At 41.0% G+C, this 22,632-nt stretch overlaps 1 protein-coding gene across 1 annotated transcript in view; it reads right to left on the reverse strand.

Moving 5' to 3' along the window:
• LOC138693121 (leucine-rich repeat-containing protein 58-like) overlaps positions 1-15,651 on the reverse strand; it is a 31,967-nt gene extending 16,316 nt beyond the window's left edge. The window contains exons 1-3 of the mRNA XM_069816761.1: positions 15,336-15,651; positions 14,360-14,578; positions 13,946-14,256 (exon numbers count right to left, since the gene is read on the reverse strand). Of these exons, the coding sequence (XP_069672862.1) occupies positions 13,946-14,256; positions 14,360-14,578; positions 15,336-15,530 (725 nt within the window). The 5' untranslated portion in view covers positions 15,531-15,651. The remainder of the gene's footprint in view (positions 1-13,945; positions 14,257-14,359; positions 14,579-15,335) is intronic.
• Positions 15,652-22,632: the final 6,981 nt, after the last annotated feature.

The raw sequence follows: 22,632 nt of genomic DNA on the forward strand, positions 1-22,632 counted from the left end.
ATTATTAGAAGAATAGGAAGATAAAGTGTTTTCTTTTGTAAAAGGGAGTAGAGTGATGATCAATGGGTAAATACAAGAAAGATTACAGTATAATGGTCCACAATCCTTCCTCCCGCATCTTTGTAAAAGTGAACCCTGGGAAATTCCAAGGCCGAGTACACAGTAGCATACCTCTAGCGGGAAGAGGTGTGAAATTAGTCAAGTGCCTTCTACCTACATGGCCAGATTAGATTCAAGTTTCGAACTGTGATCATTAGAATGCCGAAGCGTAAAGTGTTTAAGTTGGAAGATAAAGAGAACATTAGTACTGATATTGGATGTGGTCTGTCCCAAACGGACATTAATACTCTATGTATAGCAACGTCATTACACCATTAGTATAAAAACAGACACTTCAGTTTTAGTGAACCTCGGATATAGTGCACAAAATATGCTGATCTGCAGAGGTTCACTATATCCGAAGTTGACTGTATATAAATTAAATTACGACTTCAAGAAATTTAACCACTTAACGAGTTTTGGGGTAGCAAATTATAAGAACATTTCTTACGATGCGAGATTCATATTGAGACATAAAAAAATTAGTTTTCATTTTACCTATAATAGATGATTATTATATTTCTGATTAATAACATCAGTGAAAAATAACCGACATTAAGCTAAGTCAAAGCTATTTCATATGGAAATCTTCTACAAAAATTTGACTATAACAAGGGATAATTCAAAACATGGGTTTCACAGTTTACAAATTAAATTCAAAAGTTGAAATGATTTTACAGGTTACAACACACATATTTCAGCACAGCATTATTACAGCGCAATCCTTAAAATATAAAATTGTTACACCTACTAGCAGCAAACAAAGTCATTCAATTAAACAGTGATATTCGGAGTGATCCAGTAGATGTGGTCAGAACTCGAGGAGCAAGCACAAAGCTTCAAATGCAGTAAAACAATTTTCGAACAGAAACCCATGTCTGCCCAGTTCACTTTCTGATACTAAGGACCCCTGCATATTCCCGTACCTAAAGTCAGTCCCTAATAAGACCACACATGGCTTCTCTGAATTGTTTGTTGCCATTTGTTTCTCTGAATTATTTGTTATCATTTACATTTAATATCAAAACATTACAACAGCATAAAAACAGATATGCCTGCACTGATCTCTTTTGGTAGTATAGTCAGTTGTGTCATGGTTTCCAAGGAATAGTGAAATGCATTCCATAACCTCTCCTACCCAAATCCCATCTTCATCTCCCCATGGTTTTCTTTTTATATAGGTCATTTTAGGACGCTGTATCAACATCTTAGGTTATTTAGCATCTGAATGAGATGAAGGTGATAATGCCAGTGAAATGAGTCCAGGGTACAGCATCGAAAGTTACCTAGCATTTGCTCAAATTGGGTTGAGGGAAAACCCTGGAAAAAACCTCAACCAGGTAACTTGCCCCAACCAGGATTCGAACCTGGGCCACCTGGTTTTGCGGCTAGATACGCTGTTACTCCACAGGTGTGGACTCCTCATGGTGTAACAGGCTTTTTAATAAATGAGACTCTGGGGACAGAGTCACAGCAGTATAACTGTTCTATCAGAAGTGGAGGAAATACCAGTAGCATGCTGATCCGCCATGCATAAGCATCCCCTATAGGGGATATAGTCGGTGGAGATGTCTGACAATTCTCCTGGCTAGGTCATATGGACCTGCTAACCAACAGCAGGTGTGGTCTTCCAAACAGTTTGGGGGTTGTGTGTGGTGGTATAACCGCCATAACATAAAAATATGGTTTCTATATTAAAATGGTTACCCTTTTTGCTAAATCACTCTCCTATATTGGAGAGCAAGACAGTTAATTAATGGTTGTATTACCAAGAACTCAGCATTAGTTAACAAGTTGTCATGAAAAAATAAAAAAGAAAAGACATAAAAAAAAATAAAAACTACCTCAGTTCAGTTCATTTTGATTAATTTTCAGAAAAGTCTATGATATATAATACGAATATTTATTTTCAGTCAATGACTTTACTATTAAGGTGTGAGTCCTTACATTACATGATGTATGAACGTTTTCGTCGGTTTCATACCAACATCATCAGATACAACATTCTATATAGCAATATCAACACTAAGGCCGGGTGCACACAGAATCAGACGCGACGCGACACGGCGCGGCACAACGCTACATTTTGCTTTACAACGCCTCGCGACAGCTTAAAACTGTCTGCTCGTGACAACTGATTTGCTGGCTGTGGGATTGGAAAACTGGCCTAGGCTAGAAAATGGCGTCAATAATAGAGGACTGTCTATATTGTGATCTTTTTATTTGTAACAATGTAATTTATTCGCCACAATAATTCCTTTCTACAATCCACCTTAAACGCTCTCGTCAACAATTGGATCTTCACTCAACACAGTATTCGTTATAGCACTCCACCGACGACAATGACAACTTACTTGGACTATTACGCACAACAATGAACTGTTAAACTTAACTAATATTTACACAGTACTATTTACAAATCAGAACTACCAGTTCTCAGTTCACAGTTCTTCTATCTCAGTCACTCGAGTTCACGGTATCTCGAACCACAGACCTTCAGAGACAGTTCACTGTACTCGAACTCGGGTCCCTCCAACTGCGGTCCACTGCACTCGAACTCAGGTCCCTCCAACTGCGGTCCACTGCACTCGAACTCAGGCCTTCGGATGCTGACGCAGATGCGGACGCACACTCGAGTCGAACTCCGGCTGGCTTGCTTGCTCTGGCTTTCTCACTGACTGAATAACTGAAAACTCTGAAGACTCTACAACAACAACTCTCTAGTTCGCTGGCGCCTGCTCTTTTATAGCAAAATCATAGTTGCGAGAACCTTCTACAGGTGTGTAGAGAATTATCTCAATATCTCTACATCGACATTTCTGGAAGGGCCGGGAAGGTCCGTTCCCCCTTCCCTCCGTAAGCAGCTGCGCGCGCGGACTCGTCGCGTGACGTAATACACCCTCTCTCTTCTCTCCACCGCGCGACGTCATTCAATGTTCCGTGGAGCCTGTGCGATCTGCTTTCTTGCGGGACGCTGGTCGTGAGTTCGATTCTCACGTCGCTGTCACATTGCCCCCTCCTTAGGGCTGCTCGTCCCGGGCAGTCCCTTGGTAGGCTGCTAATCGGTCCAGATGCACCACCATCATCTTCCCTCGAGGTTGTCGCTGGATCCGGTACACCACGTCGTTGATCCGGGTCACCACGCGGTATGGTCCATCCCAGGCACGCTGCAGCTTTGGTGATTTCCCTTTGGTCCTGGTAGGTCGATACAGCCACACCAGGTCGCCCTCCTGGAATCCTGCAGAGTTGGCTAATCTGTCGTAGCGCACCTTCATCCTGTCGCTGGCCATCTTGAGGTGCTCTCTGGCCAGTTGGTGAATTCCATTCAACTTCTCGGTGAGTTCTGCCACATAGTCAGTCGCTGGCTGGTCGGCGCTGGGTGGCGTGCCAAACAGCAGATCACAGGGCAGGCGCAGCTCTCTCCCGAAGACCATGTTTGCCGGTGTCATCCCTGTTGTATCGTGGACCGAAGCTCTGTAGGCCAAGAGGAACAGTGGGACTCTGGCATCCCAGTCTCGTTGATGGTTGGACACCACCTTCCGCAGATGCTCTTCCAAGGTTTTGATGTAGCGTTCCACCATACCATCGGACTGTGGGTGGAGGGGAGTGGTCCTGGTTTTATGCACCCCCAGACGCTCGAACAATTCTCCCATCAGGTTGGATTCGAAGTTGCGCCCCTGATCGCTATGCAATTCCCGGGGCACCCCGAATCGGCAGATGAAGTTGTCAAGCAGCGCGTCGGCCACCGTCGAAGCCTCTTGGTTAGGAATCGCGTACACCTCTGGCCATTTTGTGAAGTAATCCATGGCTACTAACAGGTAGCGGTTCCCGCGATCCGTGACCGGGAACGGTCCAGCAACGTCGATGGCGATCCTCTCAAAAGGAGCTCCCACGTTGTACTGCTGCATGGCTCCCCTGCTGCGGGTCCTTGGTCCGCGACTGGCTGCACAGGTGTCGCATCTTCGGCACCATTGTTCCGTGTCGGTCCTCTGATGCAACCAATAGAACCTCTGCCTTAACTTGTCCAGCGTCCTGTTGGCTCCCAGGTGGCCTCCAGTCACTCCAGCATGAGTCTCCTCCAGCACTTCCTTCACCTTGCTCCTGGGCAGGACAAGTTGTTCTATGCGGGTCCTTCCATCGGCCGACTCCCAAATCCTCTTCAGGATACCGTCCTTGACAGTGAAGGATTCCCACTGGGCCCAGTAGCTCTTGTAAGTGGTGCTACGGTTGGCGATATCGGCCCATACTGGTCTCTGGCCGGACTCCACATCACGCAGTAGCTGTCCAATGTTTGGGTCCTCCAGCTGCTCCCTCCTTATGGCGGCGTTATCCCATCCTGGGCTCGGCTGGGCGGCAATTGCTCTGACTGCGTGGGCGCCATCCCGCTCTTCTACTTTCAGGCAGTGTTTGCAGCCATCCGGGCACGGACGTCGTGACAGGGCATCAGCGTTGGAATGTTTCTTCCCTTGTCGGTGTTCAGAGGTGAAGTTGTACTCCTGCAGACGTTGAACCCAACGGGCGGTCTGCCCCTCCAGATTCTTGAAGCCCAATAGCCAGGTGAGTGCAGAATGGTCTGTCCTCAGATGGAATTCCTGGCCATACAAATATTTGTGGAAGTGCTTCAGGGCTTCCACAATGGCAAGAAGTTCTCTACGCGTCACACAGTAGTTTCTCTCAGCCTTGGATAGTGTTCGGCTGAAGTAGGCAATCACCCTCTCTTGCCCGTCCTGTTCCTGAGAGAGTACTCCGCCGATGCCTACGTTGCTAGCGTCCGTGTCGAGCGTGAACTTCCTTCCAGGGATGGGATATCCCAGTACAGGAGCAGTGCAGAGCGCCTCTTTCAGCGACTGGAAGGATGACTCCGCCTCGTCTGTCCACTGGAATTGTCGTTTCTCCTCGGTCAGCTGGGTTAGAGGCTTAGCGATGTTGGCGTACCCAGCTACGAACCTTCTGTAATAAGTGCAGAGGCCGAGAAAGCGGCGCAGCTCCTGCTTGTCCCTCGGTCTCGGCCATCCTCTGACGGCTTGTAGCTTCTCCGGGTCCGTGGCCACTCCGTTGGTCCCTACTACGTGTCCCAAGTAGTTGACCTTCTTCTGGAATAGATGACATTTCTTCGGGTTCAACTTCAGTCTGGCTTGTCGCAGTCTCTCGAACACTTTCCTCAGGTTCATCAGCTGTTCGCCGAAAGTCTTGCCCACCACGATGACGTCATCAAGGTACAGCAAACAGGTGTCGTATGTCAGGCCTCTCATTACGGACTCCATTAGTCTCTGGAATGTAGCCGGGGCGTTGCAGAGGCCGAACGGCATAACGGTGAACTGCCATAGTCCCTGGCCTGTAGAGAATGCCGTTTTCTCCTTATCCTCCGGATGTAGCGCCACCTGCCAGTATCCTGACTTGAGATCCAACGTCGAGAACCACTCTGCTCCGGCCAGGGTGTCCAAGGTGTCGTCAATTCGTGGAAGGGGAAAGCAGTCCTTCTTGGTGACGTCATTCAGTCTTCTGTAGTCCACGCAGAAGCGCAGGTCCCCATTCTTCTTCTTCACCAGCACCACAGGTGATGACCAAGGGCTGTCGGATTCCTCGATGACCCCTCTTGCTTTCATGTCCTCCAGTTGGTTGTCAATCTCCCTCTGTTTAGCTAGAGGGACGCGTCGAGGAGGTTGTCTGATTGGGCGAGCATTTCCGGTGTCGATGCGGTGCTGGACTTTCTCCGTTCTCCCGTAGTCATTTTCAGACAGACTGAACACGTCCTGAAATTCTGTCAGTAGATCGTGGACTTGTCTTCTTTCTCTTTTGCTTAAATTCGCCGGCAATTCTCGAGCCAGCTCTTTCAGTGGTGGGTCTAAATCTGGACGTGGTCGGTGACACTCCTCGTTTTCTGCCAGCGACGTCACAGACACCACCGGCTCGACGTTACCTAGTACAGTTCCACTAGGCACCTCCTTGTCCCGATTGGTGACATTCAGGACCCTCACCGGTACCACCTTCTGATTCGGGAGTAAGGATCTGGCGAATCGAGGAGCAGGTTTCTCTTAGGTTGTCCGTCCAGTCTTGCCGTCACCACCATCTCGCAGCCTGCTGGGATTGTCACTTGATTCTCCAAGGTGAGTCTGCCGGCCATGGGTTGGTCTTCGACGTCCCTCAGGAACACTTCATCCTGACCAAAACGGAGGATACGGCGCCGGACGTCCACCGTTGCATCGAAGATCCGCATGGCGTCGAGTCCCAGGATGACGTCTTCAGTGATGTTGGCGACGAACACCCACATCTCCAGTCTCCTCTTTCCCAAGGTCAAGTCCAGGAAAACCTCTTTTTGGATGGGCAGGTTCTCGCCTGAGGCAGTACGTAGCTCATACCGGCGCAGCGGCGTCCTCCCAGGTAGTCCACGCACGACTTCCGGTCTGGCGATAGTGAGCGACGCCCCGGTGTCTACCAGTACTCTGCATGGGCGGCCTCTTATCCATCCGTCAGCAATCAGCCCATCGTCGCATCTTCTGTTAACCGTCTTCAAGATCAGCCGAGGGGATGGTGATGACGGCGCCGACGTGCCCCTCATCGCATCGGCCCCTTTTAGTTTTCCTGTTTGTGACCAGATCGGTCACAGTCCCTCCTCAGGTGTCCAGGCTCGCCGCAGGACCAGCAGGTGGGCACTCCTCGTCTTCGTCGCTCGGGTGATTTCGGTTGACGTTCCTCGACGTCGGCCGCCGCGACGCTCCTAATCCGGTGCGATGCCGAGACGTTCGCCGTCAACTTGGCTGCCTCCATCCTGAGGGCCGCCGCCAGAGCTGCATTGATGGTGCGATGCTCTGCCAGGAGTAGCTGTTGCTTTATTTCCGGGTCTCGAACTCCGCTGCCGAAGGTGTAGGCCGCCTCTCCAGCGATGAAGTCATTAGGTAGGCCCCTGAGCGCCTTATGGGCCAGTTGTTCCACCGCCATCGCGAATTCTTGCAGGGACTCGCCTGACTGTTGGACCCTCATTTTTAGTTGGGTCCTAAATGCTGCAGCAAGTTGATGGTCACCATAACGTCCCTCCAAGGCCGCCATTATCTCAGCGGCTGTCCCGTCTTCTGGAACGCTGTGAAGAATCTCCGACGCCTGTCCCTGAAGCGCAGCCAGCAGCTGAGTGGTTTTCTCTGCTGGCGTCCACCCATTGTGCTCTGCGATGGCCTCGAACTGGCGACGGAATATCGCCCAAGACGTCGTACCGTCGAACTTTGGCGTCTTGACGTTGTGATGTCTGGCTGAGGGCGATGGTTCCACATGGCCACTACATGAGGTCCTCAATTCTGACGTCGATCTTTCCACGGCCCGTTGAACTTCCTCGGCAATTATCTGTTTCTGTTCTCTAGCCTGGCGATCCACCAACGCGAGGATGTGCTTGTTTTCTACAGCATGTTGGTCCATCAGCACACACGTTTCCTCTTGACGACGCTCGAGATCGCGGATTTTTCCGTCGAAATGGTCTACATCCTGTCTCAACTCGGCTACTGTCTCGTTTATAGTTGTAAAATTCTGGTTTAATTTATCCAGATCGGCCTTAAGTTCGTCTTTCACAATGGCGACAATTCCATCTACGTGGGCCGAAACACTTTCGATTTGTGTAGTGACGTCATCTTTCACTCCGCTTATGTCGCCTTTCACTCCGCTTATGTCGCCTTTCACTTCACTTATGTCACTTTTCATTTCAGCTTTCATTTCCGCGATGGCTTGCAGGATCTGCTGTAGGTTCTCCATTGTCGATAATGTCCCGATTCTGACACCAGTGTGATCTTTTTATTTGTAACAATGTAATTTATTCGCCACAATAATTCCTTTCTACAATCCACCTTAAACGCTCTCGTCAACAATTGGATCTTCACTCAACACAGTATTCGTTATAGCACTCCACCGACGACAATGACAACTTACTTGGACTATTACGCACAACAATGAACTGTTAAACTTAACTAATATTTACACAGTACTATTTACAAATCAGAACTACCAGTTCTCAGTTCACAGTTCTTCTATCTCAGTCACTCGAGTTCACGGTATCTCGAACCACAGACCTTCAGAGACAGTTCACTGTACTCGAACTCGGGTCCCTCCAACTGCGGTCCACTGCACTCGAACTCAGGTCCCTCCAACTGCGGTCCACTGCACTCGAACTCAGGCCTTCGGATGCTGACGCAGATGCGGACGCACACTCGAGTCGAACTCCGGCTGGCTTGCTTGCTCTGGCTTTCTCACTGACTGAATAACTGAAAACTCTGAAGACTCTACAACAACAACTCTCTAGTTCGCTGGCGCCTGCTCTTTTATAGCAAAATCATAGTTGCGAGAACCTTCTACAGGTGTGTAGAGAATTATCTCAATATCTCTACATCGACATTTCTGGAAGGGCCGGGAAGGTCCGTTCCCCCTTCCCTCCGTAAGCAGCTGCGCGCGCGGACTCGTCGCGTGACGTAATACACCCTCTCTCTTCTCTCCACCGCGCGACGTCATTCAATGTTCCGTGGAGCCTGTGCGATCTGCTTTCTTGCGGGACGCTGGTCGTGAGTTCGATTCTCACGTCGCTGTCACAATATGAAAAATTCTATTGTATTTGCTTATTATTTCCTAAGGACGCAAGCTCCTAAAAATCTATATGATTGAAAGAGTCTTAAAATTAAAATGTACTGCACAAACGTCATTTTTTATGTTTATGACTACTTCATGACTCACAATAAAGAAAAATAAAATATTAAATCAATAATGAATGATAGTATAGAGCAGAGAATTAGGCTTACTACAAATTAATTACACTGGTCAACAGTCATTTTGCGCCAGACATAAAACTAAAAATTCTTACTAATTTAGACCTCTTGAATTAAAAAATAACAAGCAAAATGTTCCATCACTTCGGGTTTTCGAGATGCACAATATAATTAATTTTCTATGCATTTTATTTTAAAAAATCACCGTATTTCGTGTGTAACTATTTTGTTTTACAAATGTGAAGACCCATTACGTGAAAACAATATTAGTATAAGTAGGGCACCATGGCAGAAGCACTTGTGGAAAGCGAAATTATTTTATTGCCCTTCTACGGGTCTATTTCGAGGGAGTGAAACAGGTTTGCGGTATAAATTCACTTGAGTTTACCTGATTTTACTGTACATTTCTTTCACGGTGAGCTTTAATTACATTATTGTAGTTTATATTTTGAAATATATCACCATGTCAAAACCACTTCTAGAAGCGGAAATTGTTTTATTGCCCTTTTCGGTTCCATTTGGAGGGGAAGAAACAGGTTCGCCGTATGAAAACGCTTCAGTTTACCAGGATATTTCTGTGGTGTTAATATTCTGTGTAAGACGTGTATTTCTTTAAAGTGTGCTTTAATGATAATATTCAAAGTACGAATGGTTTATATGTGTGGATTTGAAGGTTGTAGCATTGCTTTTTGGAATGCAACTAGGCTACACAAAATTTTGCTGCTTTCTGTACGAATTGGATACTTTATTTTTATTTTATATTATTGGGTTATTTTACGAAGCTGTATCAACATCTAGGTTATTTAGCGACTGAATGAAATGAAGGTGATAATGCCGGTGAAATGAGTCCGGGGTCTAGCACCGAAAGTTACCCAGCATTTGCTCGTATTGGGTTGAGGGAAAACCCCGGTAAAAACCTCAACCAGGTAACTTTATCCAACTGGGATTTGAACCCGGGCCACCTGGTTTTGCGGCCAGACATGCTGACCGTTACTCCACAGGTGTGGACTCGTGCTCGAGATAAGCATTATAAAATAAAACGACAATCACTAGAGCCAAGGAAGAAGAATATTATACATCAACCCCTTGTACCTCAAAGCGAAGTAATTTTACTCCTTTTACACAATAAGTTAGGGGTAATGAAGAATTTTGTTAAAGGAATAAATTATAAAACTGAAGCATTTAAAAATATCGAGGAAAAATTTCCTGCTATTAATAATCCGTGGCGCTACACCCCGTGAAGAGCCCAGACTGACCAGCTGGCTGCTGGCCTCACGTCCACATGCCAAAACAGAGGTGGACGATCATCCAACTAGAATGGAGGTATTGTGTGGTTAGCACGATGATCCCCCCCAGTCGTTATATCTGGCTTTCGCAACCGGCTTTCGCTACCTATCGTAGCTCCCCAAGTGCATCACGATGCTAGGTGGGCACCGGTCCCATACACTGGCCGAAATTTCATGAGAAAATTTCTTCCCCTATGAGGACTCAGACCAGCGCGCATTCCTTAACATTTCCTGCTATTAGTGATTCAAAAATAAAAGAGAGATTTCTAAATGGACAACAAATTAGAGAAATAATGGACATTCACTTCGAATCTTTGCTGGAAGGAAAAGAAACAGCCTTCTGGATTGCATTCAAGGAGGTTGAATTAATTTTCTGGATAACTGTAGAAGTGAGAACTATGAAGAACTAGTGAAAAATTTACTGTTGGCGTATTAAACTAGGGGTTGTAAAATTTCCCTGAAAATTCACTTCCTTCACTCACATCTTGACTTTTTTTTTCTGAGAATTGTGCGATTTCAGTGATGAGTATGATGAGCGCTTCCATCAAGAAATTTCAACTATGGAAAAAAGATACCAAGGACAATGGCGTACCAATATGCTAGCAGACTATTGTTGGACTTTAGCTCGTGATGTACCTGATGCCCAGTGTAAAAGAAAATGCAGAAAAAGAAAGCTGTAATCTTCTGAACAGTGAATATTTAGCCTTATTGTCATTATATAAAACAATATATTGAATAGATATAAATTCCAAAATTTCTCAAAAACCGTAACCAACAACTGTTTTTATTGTCATATTCGTATTCAGGAGGCTCAAATTATATAGAAAACATATAGCACATGCCTAGCGCAAAAAAAAGTGTTAATATTTGTTACGCAATGTTATTATTATAAATTATTATTCACCTGGTGCTTTCATGTCATTTGCAATTTTTCACATCTTTTCAGAAACCACATTATTCTCGTGATATTGTTTCAAAGACTGTACAGAATGTATCTTTCCTGTACTAAATCAACTAATTTATCCGCATCGAGCTCCATTATGAATAATGTGCACTACACAACAATAGTATTTTTTTGTAGATAACGAAAGCGTGCAATCATAGCCACTACTAACGCATGCGCAGTACACTGCAGCTATCAGACAGTCTCCTCACGTCGAACTTCTAGTAGTCATTCGATATTGTCTCTTCATGTCTCCTTGTGTCTGCTCGCGACCGTCGCACCGCGTCTGATTCTGTGTGCATCGCATCATAAGAAATCAATGGGAGACAAGTACCACGAGACAAAATGTCGCGTCGCACCGCGTCGCATCTGATTTTGTGTGCACCCGGCCTAACAGGTGCATATGTCTCTACAAACCAAAATACAATATATATTAATAAGCATACAATGTGATAAAAACATGATAAAGACCAACATAATTAGGACATAATTGTGTCTTTCTTGTGTGACTACACCCTACTGTCAAATGATTAAAAAGCACACGTGTGATTATAATACTTATACAAATATGTATGTTTGCAGGTCTTCACTGATAAAATAATAAAAAATAAAATGAAATCTGTATACTATATTGTGTGAAGAGATGCATTACAGTCTTTGAACTATGTTAACTGATTTGTTTGTGCCTGTATTCTTGTTTTATCATTACTGCACATCTTTTCACCTTCTAAATGTATGTACATCCTAATATATAGACTGAGGTTTGCCTTGAGTCTAATTATTCAAAATTGTTATGGATATCATTTGTATCCGACGATATATTTCAATATTAGGTTGTCTTATGATGTTGATTTGCGGCATATACTTGAGCGTGCATTATGAGCTGTGATGCTCTTCAATCTAAAATGGAAGTAATAGAGTTATGTGATTAAATTAAATAATGTGTATAATAGTAAAGTCATTGACTGAAAATATATATTCGTATTATATTATACCTCAGTTCAGACCCTGAAAGCCATTAAAATGGTGGGATGTTATGGCTCCCATCTCACAAATCAGCACAATGTAGCAGTAGGAATGTAGCCCTCCATGCAGACCAACCTTCCTCTCAAGGAAACACTCTAGTACTCATATCTGTTAGAGGCTGAGTTAATCCATGTGCCATAATGCGGCAGGAAGGATTAAATCAATAAAAAAATCCATGAGCCCAACGAAAATCGAACTCGCGACCTGCCATCTTGTAGTGTAACACCTAAAACGTGACATTACCGCGTGTCCAAAGTTGTGATATATATAAACTGCAAATAAATCAGAAAAACAATGCATAATTATTTCAGAACTGAGAAACCACCATCAAATTTTATATGTGGTTCGGATATAACAGTGCCTAAGAGCCCAATACACCACAAATTTAATTCAACAGAATCGGTTTCTATTCAAAATCTGTACAATACCCGGCCCTATGCATGCTGTTAAAGTTGACCAATCCTCATGAATCACCATGGTATTTATGTACATTTCTTCAATACAATTAATTTAACTACAGTCTACACTACAGATTATGCAGAAACAATTAGACAGTAGGGTAATATGGCAAAACTATAGCAATTCTGGAATAAAAATAGAAAGAGAAACTAAATGAGGCAAGCAGAGAAAACGCACACAGGGAGATTGTAGCCTACTCATAAGAAAGTACCGTAGATGAACTCCCAAAATAGTGTTTCTCAATTAGTCACACAGTATGATGATACTACAATTCCAATTTCGTATAATTCCTAGATTAATACTGTATAGTCCTTTATATATGCCATATCAGGTATTTTTTCTTCCCTGAATGAAATGAATTAATTCACACATTTAAAATATTTGTGCAAATTCTATTCGTTACTTTGGGTACATTAAAACTTTCTTGGATAAAAAAAAAGGATATTGTACCATCTCCTTTGCGCAAATAATTATTAATTATGCCTGTATGTTTATTCTGTACGATTTGTGGAAAAATGGACCAAGAAATAATATTAAGTAGCTAGCTTAAATTTTAAATAAAAATATTGTTACATTAGCAAGGGTTTTGTAAGTTAATAATGACTACTGAAAATGAGTAAGCTCAGTTTTGTAACATTGTCATTAATACCATACAAACAAAGGAAGACACGAAAAATCTAGGAAAAAAGATTACGGTATGATTATTAAATACAACTGAATAACATTCCATAACTTCAATTTTGATTTAACAATATTTCAGAAAATAAGAGAAACGTTTATCATATGCAGTAACAGTAGGCCTACTAGACTATTAACATATTTTTGGAAGTAGCTTAGAGGCAATAAAGTTCAACTAAAATATTAGAGCCTAGACACTGTTACTTTATGGAATTATCTTTCGATTGTCACATTATATTAAAATTTAGCATTCTAGATCGGGAGGAAACAGAGGAAGGGGAAACTACTCTCTGCCATTCTCTTCGTCACAAAAAATAATCAGCCCTATATATAGGCCTACCAGTAATAAAGATGGGACACTTCAGACAAACTCTTCTAGTGTGATCACAACAAATCTCCAAATAGATCAGTGGTATCACAATAGTTATTAAAAGAGCTTCTAAATTTCTGATAATAATTTAGGCCTAATTTTTGTCACTCTTTTTTATAGGCCTATTCTAAACTAACATTAGTTTCCACTGTATGAGGACGAGGCAGATTTGTCGTGTCTAGGCCTACTTGTTAACAAGTCAAAGGACCCCAAAAGTTGAATCCAGAGGAATCCTCAAATTCTGCACTGGAGAAGATAATAAATATAACACGTTATCATAAAATTTTTCTCATGAACTCACTGTACTCACATATGACGTACACAACAATACTAAAAGATAACATACCTATCATTAACATCTGTGTGGTACCACATGAATGTTGCTTTGAAGTAATTATGATTCCCATGTCGATGCACTGTGCACAGCTGCGGCATATCCAACAGAAATCCAGGAAGAGCATCTAGCAAATTATTATCCAAATACAGTTCTTTCAAGCAATGACAGAAGGTAAGCGTATGTGGGATGGACTTATTTTGTAGACGGTTATTCGTAAGAGACAATCTTTCCAAACAGCTAAGACGGCCGACGTCAGGTGGAATCCACTCCAAATTATTGTATTTGAGGGATAACACTCGCACATTTCTACACCTGAATAACTGTCAAAAAAAAATTACAAACAAAAGTTATGCTTTTACTACTGCAACTAAAAATTGTGACATATAGACCTTCGAAGAAATAATAAATGCACACATTACATACTTCTTTCGGAAGTGTAGCAGTTTCTCCGTACTTAAAGATGCTGTCTAAATGCATCTCAACAAAATTATAGTGTGACAAGTATCTTGCCAGCACAGTTTGTCCGGGAATTTGTACAACATTCTCAGATTCTTGACGCAGTTCAGAGTTGAGAAATGCTAAGAGGCGGTGAGGAGATTTTTCCAACGTCACAGCTAGGAACCACAAATCTGCAGAAATCTTCTGTAAATGTAAATACATACAAGATAAAAGCATTAGACCTACCTTCAGCTCAGAATAAGGTAAATGTCTAGTTTACGTACACCAGTTTTCCGCAATATTGTTTTCAGACGTGAGAAACGAAAACTTTAAACGCCCGTGCACAGGAAACTACAGGTTTCTACTCTCCGCAACAAACTTGTCACATACTACGTTCTTTATATTTTTATTTATTTTAAGTAGTAGGTTATTTTACGACACTTTATCAACATCTTAGGTTATTTAGCGTCTGAATGAAATGAAGTGATACTGCCAGTGAAATGAGTCCGGGGTCCAACACCGAAAGTTACCCAGCATTTGCTCATATTGGGTTGAGGGAAAAGCCCGGAAAAAACCTCAACCAGGTAACTTGCCCCGACCGGGAATCGAACCCGGGCCACTGGTTTAGCGGCTAGGCGCGCTAACCGTTACTCCACAGGTGTGGAGATGGGATAAATGAGGGAATAGCTAAGTTACATTAAGTCGAAGTATGTGACAAGGCTAGTAGATTAGTTTAGGGGATTATTCAAGTGATATGACATCATTCCTTTCCATCATATCTTTAAAATTACCCAAACTAGAAAGGAACCCCACAAAATGTAGGAAGTACATATAAAATAAATTTTGGGAGTAGTCGATTTTGAATTATGCCTATGAGCGGTGTACGTAAATTAGACAAGTACGCACAACAATAGCTACTTCAAACATAGCTGCAACAATTATTCCTGAAGGAATTCATTACCTTATATCTGGAAACATCTATATCATTTTCTGATCCGTCACCACCATCAATTTTAGATTTCAATATACGGTCTTGAAAAGCACCTAGAAATGTTTTTAGGTTTACCCATGTTTCAGATTTCAATTCATCCCACAAAACAGAGTCTTCTTGAAACTTTTTCATTAATAAAAACTCATAACAGTGAAAAACTTCCATTTTGTGAAAGAAAATACGAAAGAATAAAAACTGGACATTACGTCACTTGTATTTTGAAATAATTAATTAAAGTAAATACAAATACTTGACAAGCAAGCCATTTTCATTGAAATTGTTAATGATCGATCATCGATTCTGAAACATGTATTGCTCGATCTTTTTAATCGAATAAATGCATATATCGATTTATTATAAGAAGAAGAAAAGCCCACAATGTGCAACATTCATATTTCGATTTCAAAGATAGTAAAAGCAAAGACTTTGGTAAAAGTACGCCAATGCTCTGGCTACGACACCTACCACAGCCATACCAATGATTGGGTCATTGGGTAATGGTTGTGGTGAAAACCCAAAACCCACAGATGGAAATGTAGAACAGAAAGGAGCGCTAACATCGCTAGTCTTGCCACTCAAAACCAGACCAAAACCCATCAGCCACTTGTTTATGCTACCTTTTGTAATCTACCCCTTAGTACGGAATAATATCTAACGTAAACCTAAAGCTTATCATCATCATTTTTAACCCTCTTCTTAAGGAATGCATAGATTTTTGGAGTAAAAATTTACAATTTCTCTTCAATCTAATTCAAAATTTACTTACTACCGGTAGGGTACTTGAAAGGAATGCAAAAGGAAACAGAAAATAAAAATAAAAATTAGGGGCCACAGGGCAAAAATTTTGTGAAAAAAAAAAAAAATCATATATTCTTTTGCAAGCATTTCTTCGCTTCCAATTGACCTAGATCATTCATTTTTTCACCAAATTGCTCCCTAAACAGTGAAGAATGTTGTAGTCTAGAATGAACTTAATAGCATTTCTCACTTATTTTTTATGTAATTTTATTTCTGACATGTAAACAAGTAACTTTATTTTTTTTATTCATAGGGAGGCAATGTTTTTGCTTTGAACTAAATTAGTTGATTTTAGATTACAACATAGCTATATATCTAAGCTTCAATTTGGTGTTTGAATGAAGTCAATAGCTCAATTCTAAGCAAACTTTTACTTGCTCAAAGACTGAAAAGAAGTTAAAGTTTAAGTTAAGTTCAAGCTAGGTAGACCTAACAAATAACTTATACTTTTATGCTCCTAAAACTCTCCTGCAACATAGGTGAGGCCCTCTTCTTGTATCTTGAGGTCAATTTTCCTCTTTTTCACAGCCCTCCGGTACTGGTACCGTCTTCACTGCTGTTGCTCAGGATCCACTGTAGGGCTCGGGTCTCATCTGCAGCATTCACACCAGCCATTGCATATTTTCCTGGGGTGATGCTCATCTTCCGAAATATGTCCAATTCAACTTCGTTGCCACAATTGAAGTGGCAGATAGCATCCATGAGCCCAAGTTTCAGGGTTGTATGGCCTATGTACGTTTCTTTGAGGCAACATCTCCAAATCAAACCATTTAAAGACTCGATTGCATTCTGAGTCTTGTCATGCAAATATATGCTCAGCATAGGCCTACTGAAGTCAGCTACTGTCCCTCTGCACATATTGTTTTAATCCTTCATTCAACTTGTGCATTTCTAAACTCTACGATGTACCATATGATGGGAATACTGGATTCTGCAGCTGACAACAGACAATTGAAATCACTGTATGCTGCAAAGTGGATTGATAGACATGATTCTTTCATTACTAAGACCAGCGCTTGGTCACTGAGTGAAGAAAACAGGTTAGCTGTGCTATGGGGTACAGATGATAGCACACGCACATGAGATATTCGGCATGGTCAGTGCAGAAAGTAGGAGTAAAAGAATATCGATGGTAACGATTACACTGATAAACAAGTGGTAGATATCTGACGTGATGTTTACTGTTTGTAATGTAGTTTTTCATGCTGATTTCAAATCTGAAAACAGTTTTGCTCTATCACGTCAGGTTTTGAAATTATCGACGAAAATTTATTTTTACATGGAACACTGTCGAATTTTTTTGTCATTTTTCTCTATTTTTAATGTAATGCTGAAAAAGTTCGTCGTTTATGTTCTGTTGCATTAATATACTTTCGTTTGTTTCTTTTTTGCGTATTTTCATTGACAATGACAGTGGACGTTGGATATTATGGCATCCAGAGGTTGTAGAAATTCACCAGAAGTGTTTTGCTACGTGTGCGGCTATGTAATAAACAAATCCCATCGGAAGACTTTTACGCCGTTTGCGAAGATAGTATATGAACTATACTTTGATTCGAAGGTGGATAGTAGTAAGTCGTAGGCACCACAGTTCATCTGTTCGACCTGTGCATGCAACTTGCGCAGTTGGTTAAGTAAGGAAAAGAAGATCAACCATCTGGTATTTGAAGTTCCTAGGATATGGCGTGAATGTGTTATTTTTGTTTGGCAGACGTCACTTCTCCTCCAAAACTCGTGCAACTGTAAAGTAACCTGATGTTTCTTCAGTTTCTAAATCAATTCTATATGAGCCCGCCACTTGTCCAATACCAACAGCATCTTCAGAATACACAGTTACTGAAGAAACGCAAGAAGAAGGTCCTCTTTCATCTCCTGCCAACGACTCAGACTCTGATTACTACCAACCTGGAGAAGATATTCATTTGATGAATAATGTTAAATTCATACGGGATCATGCAATCTCATACGGAACCTGGCACTAACGAAAGGTCAAGTTGAACTGCTCGGTACGTCTTAAAGTATTTAATTTCCTTGCACAACGAATTCACAGTTTCGGCACAGACACAAAGAACTTGTGAAGTTCTTTGCAATGAGTGACGCTATTTGCTACTCCACGGATGTTCAAGGTCTTATGTCAAGTCTCGGGGTGGAACACGGCATTGAAGCATGGCGACTATTCATAGACTCATATAAGACAAGTTTGAAGGCAGTATTATTACACAACAGAAACAGAAATGCTTCAGTACCGGTTGCATATTCTACGCACCTGAAAGGGACGTACGAAACCATATCTCTACTTCTTAAAAAAAATACGCTATCACAAGTATAATTGGCGTATCTGTGGTGATTTAAAAGTTATCACAATTCTCTTGGGAATGCAGACAGGATACACCAAGTACTGCTACTTCATCTGCGAGTGGGACAGCAGAGACAGAAAGAACCACTATATTAAAGAAAAATTGGTCAGTCAGAGATAGAATTCAGACAGGAAGTAAAAACGTCCTTCGTGTGCTGTTGGTTGAGCATGAAAAAATTATTATGCCACGGCTTCATATAAAGCTGGAGCTCACGAAGATTTTCATGAAGGCACTAGACAATGACTCAGATGTTTTTGGGTACCTGTGTAACAAGTTTCCGAAGTTGAGTTACGAGAAAGTGAAAGAAGGTGTGTTCATAGGTCCACAAATAAGGAAGATCATTGCTGACAGCCATTTCCAAGACTTACTGGGTGATACTCAAAGAGATGCAAGGGTGACATTGAAGTCAGTCATAGCCAATTTCCTTGCAAATAATAAATCGACTATGTGAATGTCGTGCAGAAGTGCATCAGTGCGTACAGACAGCTAGGTTGCAACATGTCCCTCAAAATGCATCTCCTCGACTCACTCTTGATTTCTTCCCCGAGAACCTAGGTTCAGTCAGCGACGAACATCATGAACGTTTTCATTAAGACATCTCGGTGATGGAGTCATGCTATCAGGGTCGACGGGAGTGTAGTGATGTTGGCTGACTACTTCTGGACGCATGAGCGCGACATGACAAATGCTCAGCACAAATGAAATTCTACAGCCAAGAAATTCAAACAAAAAACACACCTTAAATTAAGGAAATGTATTCTATATATGTACATATGTATTTGACATGTGTATTATACCTTCAACTACGTTACTATTATATTATTATGTGCCATGTGGCGCATTTGCACCATCTTCTTAGCTAAAGCCATGTTCATTATTACTCCATGTAGCAATAAATGCTCTACTGAAATTCCTGTCTGTGAGTTGTTAAACATAATGGTTGATGTCGTATATCTCAAGAACGGTGGGTAATAGAGACAAATGGTTTGCATATTCGGAATCAGCATGTTCCAGTTGTCTTAGAACGCTTGTTGGATACCAAGATATCCACCGAAAGTGTTTTTTTGTTATTCAGTGTTATTTGTCTGATTGAAACTGTTTTTGCTGAACTGTGTAGGAAATTGAAACATACAGCCACATCATAAACATACAACCCACCCCATCTCACGTGATTCGATTACAATTAGTAAAGATTTGCATGTTTTGATGGACGAAGCTTATCCCAAAGAAGGAGAACATTTTCTTCTGAAAATTTTAAAAAGTACATAATCAATCATTGTAGGCTTAATGGATTTAAATAAGGCTGCTGAATATCAGAGTAAAGATTATTGTTTTTAAGTTTGAACACAGATCGTAGTTTTTTGTTGCGAAAGTTCTGCAATTTTAATTATAATTTACTCTACATATAGGTCAATTTATTTTTTAAAATCATAAACAATCATAGTATGTTTTCTTATGATATGAGCTTAGTACACAATTGCCTAAAACAGTGTTTTGCAGATAAATACACTAACTTCTTTCGTGAGCTGCCTGAACTAGTTCATACATGCTCAGTATCAGATGATGAATTGGTTCTTTTGCGACACTTCATCAACTGTTATGTTTATCTAGTGTCTGAATGAGATGAATGCCAGCAAAATGAGTTCAAGGTCCAGCGCCGAAAGTTACCCAGCATTTGCTCTTAAGGGATTGAGGGAAAATCTCGGAAAAACCTCAACCAGATAACTTGTCCCAACCAGGATTTGAACCCAGGCCCATTTATTTCATGGTCAGGTATGCTAACCATTATTTCAAAGCAGTGGAACTCAGTACCGGTATCGGTAGTAGGGTTCTTGCCACATCGTTCATTGTACAAAACAGTGCAGATTGTAGACATATGTTCACTAAACTTATAGTTTATAGTTTTTGACCAAGTTGTCATGCAACTGAAATGTAGGTTAACTGTTAGAAGTGTTGTCACTTGAGGCACTTATTCCATCTAAATTCGATAAACATGAGAACATATTTTTAAGTGCAGCACATATTTACGACAGCAGTTTTTCCAGTATCGACTGCTACAGCATAGAGGAGTTTCTATACATTACGAAGACTCAAAACCTGTCTTCTCTCAACAACGAACGAGGAGCATCTCAATGCCTAGTCTTTGCTAGAATTCATACAGATATCAAAGTTGATGCCAGTGAGATTTTAGACGATTTTACGAGACTAAAGTCTCAACGAATGGAGCTACAGCTGGTCAAAAGAGTGAGATTATCTATCTGTTATAAAGTTATTATGTTACATTTATGATCAGAAAGAGGAAAATGAATTGGTTGAGTCACTGAGAAGAAACTGCCTACTGAAGGATGCACTAGAAGGAATTGTGAACGGGAGAAGAGTTCGGGATAGAAGAAGATAACAGATGATAGACGACATTAAGATACAGTATATGGATCCTATGAGGAAACAAAGAGGAAGGCAGAAAATAGGAAAGACTGGAGAAAGCTGGGTTTGCAGTGAAAGACCTGCCCTTGGGCAGAACACTAAATGAACTAAATGAATGAGTGTTGCATTTTCTGTGATTTATTAAATAGATGTTCTGTTTTAGGTAACTATATGTAATATTAATATGATTACTTTAACATTTTCTTAGTTTATGTTCATGTTTTATTTATATTTATAGTACGTCCTGGTGATAATTACCTCATGTAACCTGGAATTACGACGTTTTGGAAATAAATTATTTATTAACATATGTTTTGAGTGACATTTATGAACATTTAAATGTCTTAAACACAACAATGTGTACCTATATTTCAAATATTGATTATAAAATGAAGTCCACAGTTAACACTTACATGAGGAAAATACAATTTAATATAAATGTTGAAAACATGGAAGTACATTAGATTGTCTTTAATCATTGCCATCACTGGCACTATCATTATGATTATTGTCAGCTAGAGAAAACACTTGTTGATAAAACGGCATTGCAGAATGGTTCTCATTTATGCTGAATTTATTTAGAAGCATCTTTATGTCTTTCGTTTTCTCCTTTTCACTGGATGGACTGTTCTTGTCAGGGCTGGATAGACGATCATTTTTACTTCTCTTCAACAATGTGTGAAAACATCCTGAAATCCCTGAATATGTGTGTTTACAGAACATTTTGTTTGCACTTATCACAATTGATTTCAACTCTGAGACATTACTCGTAAAATCCTATTTAGATTTAATATATTTCCTAGCTGAGGATTTCTATCTATAGAAATATCAGTTAGGGAAAGGAACTGGTCACCCTACCCCATTATCTCCTGGCCTAGTTGCCTCATAAATGGTGCCTTCTTGGTATCACTTGTGAGGTTCAGACCTGTCTTCGTATAGTTTACTAAACAACAATAAATGTCAGTCCTTGTCAAGAATATGTACAGTACAATCATTATTTGTCATCAAACTCAACTCAAATTTGTGAAGAGTTTATAGAAATAATGTCTCAGCAGGTGATAAATTTTATAGTGAATTAAGTAAAAGCAGCTAAGTATTTTTCCATTATTTTGGATTCAACTTCTGAAATTGCACATTTACAGATCAATTAGCATTCATCATACGATATTTAAGTGAATATAGCTCAGCAATGGGAATGTTTTCAATGGAAGGTTTTTGCTAATTCAAATAAATGTATGTTTATTCTCATATTCATGCCACATATTTCTTTTCTAACTGAATTTCACAGAAGTCGAAAATAATGGGTTAGTAGAAAAGGGTCCTGGATTTGCAAAAGTATTAGGAGTATTAAGAAAATATGAAGATTTTAATTTGGGTGTATTAGATTATAAATGTAAACCTGTAATTAATATTGGCTTGACTCCAGCACAACTGTTAAGAACAGCTAGTTGGAATCAAAAGTACAAATAGATGCACTGGCTGAAGAAGGTAGTTCATCTACTCCAAGCCAGTGCACTGGATTTGGAATGGGAGAAAGAGAGGTTTCTTTGGTCAGAACAGTATTATTAGATCCCTTAATGTATTTTATTTTATTTTTCACATAATATAATATTATTTAATTACTAATATGTAAATTATTGGCGCTACAATTATACATACATTTTTCAGATTCTATTTCATTTTGTTTT

This window comes from Periplaneta americana, chromosome 17 (assembly GCF_040183065.1).
Source record: "Periplaneta americana isolate PAMFEO1 chromosome 17, P.americana_PAMFEO1_priV1, whole genome shotgun sequence".
NCBI lineage: Eukaryota > Metazoa > Arthropoda > Insecta > Blattodea > Blattidae > Periplaneta > Periplaneta americana.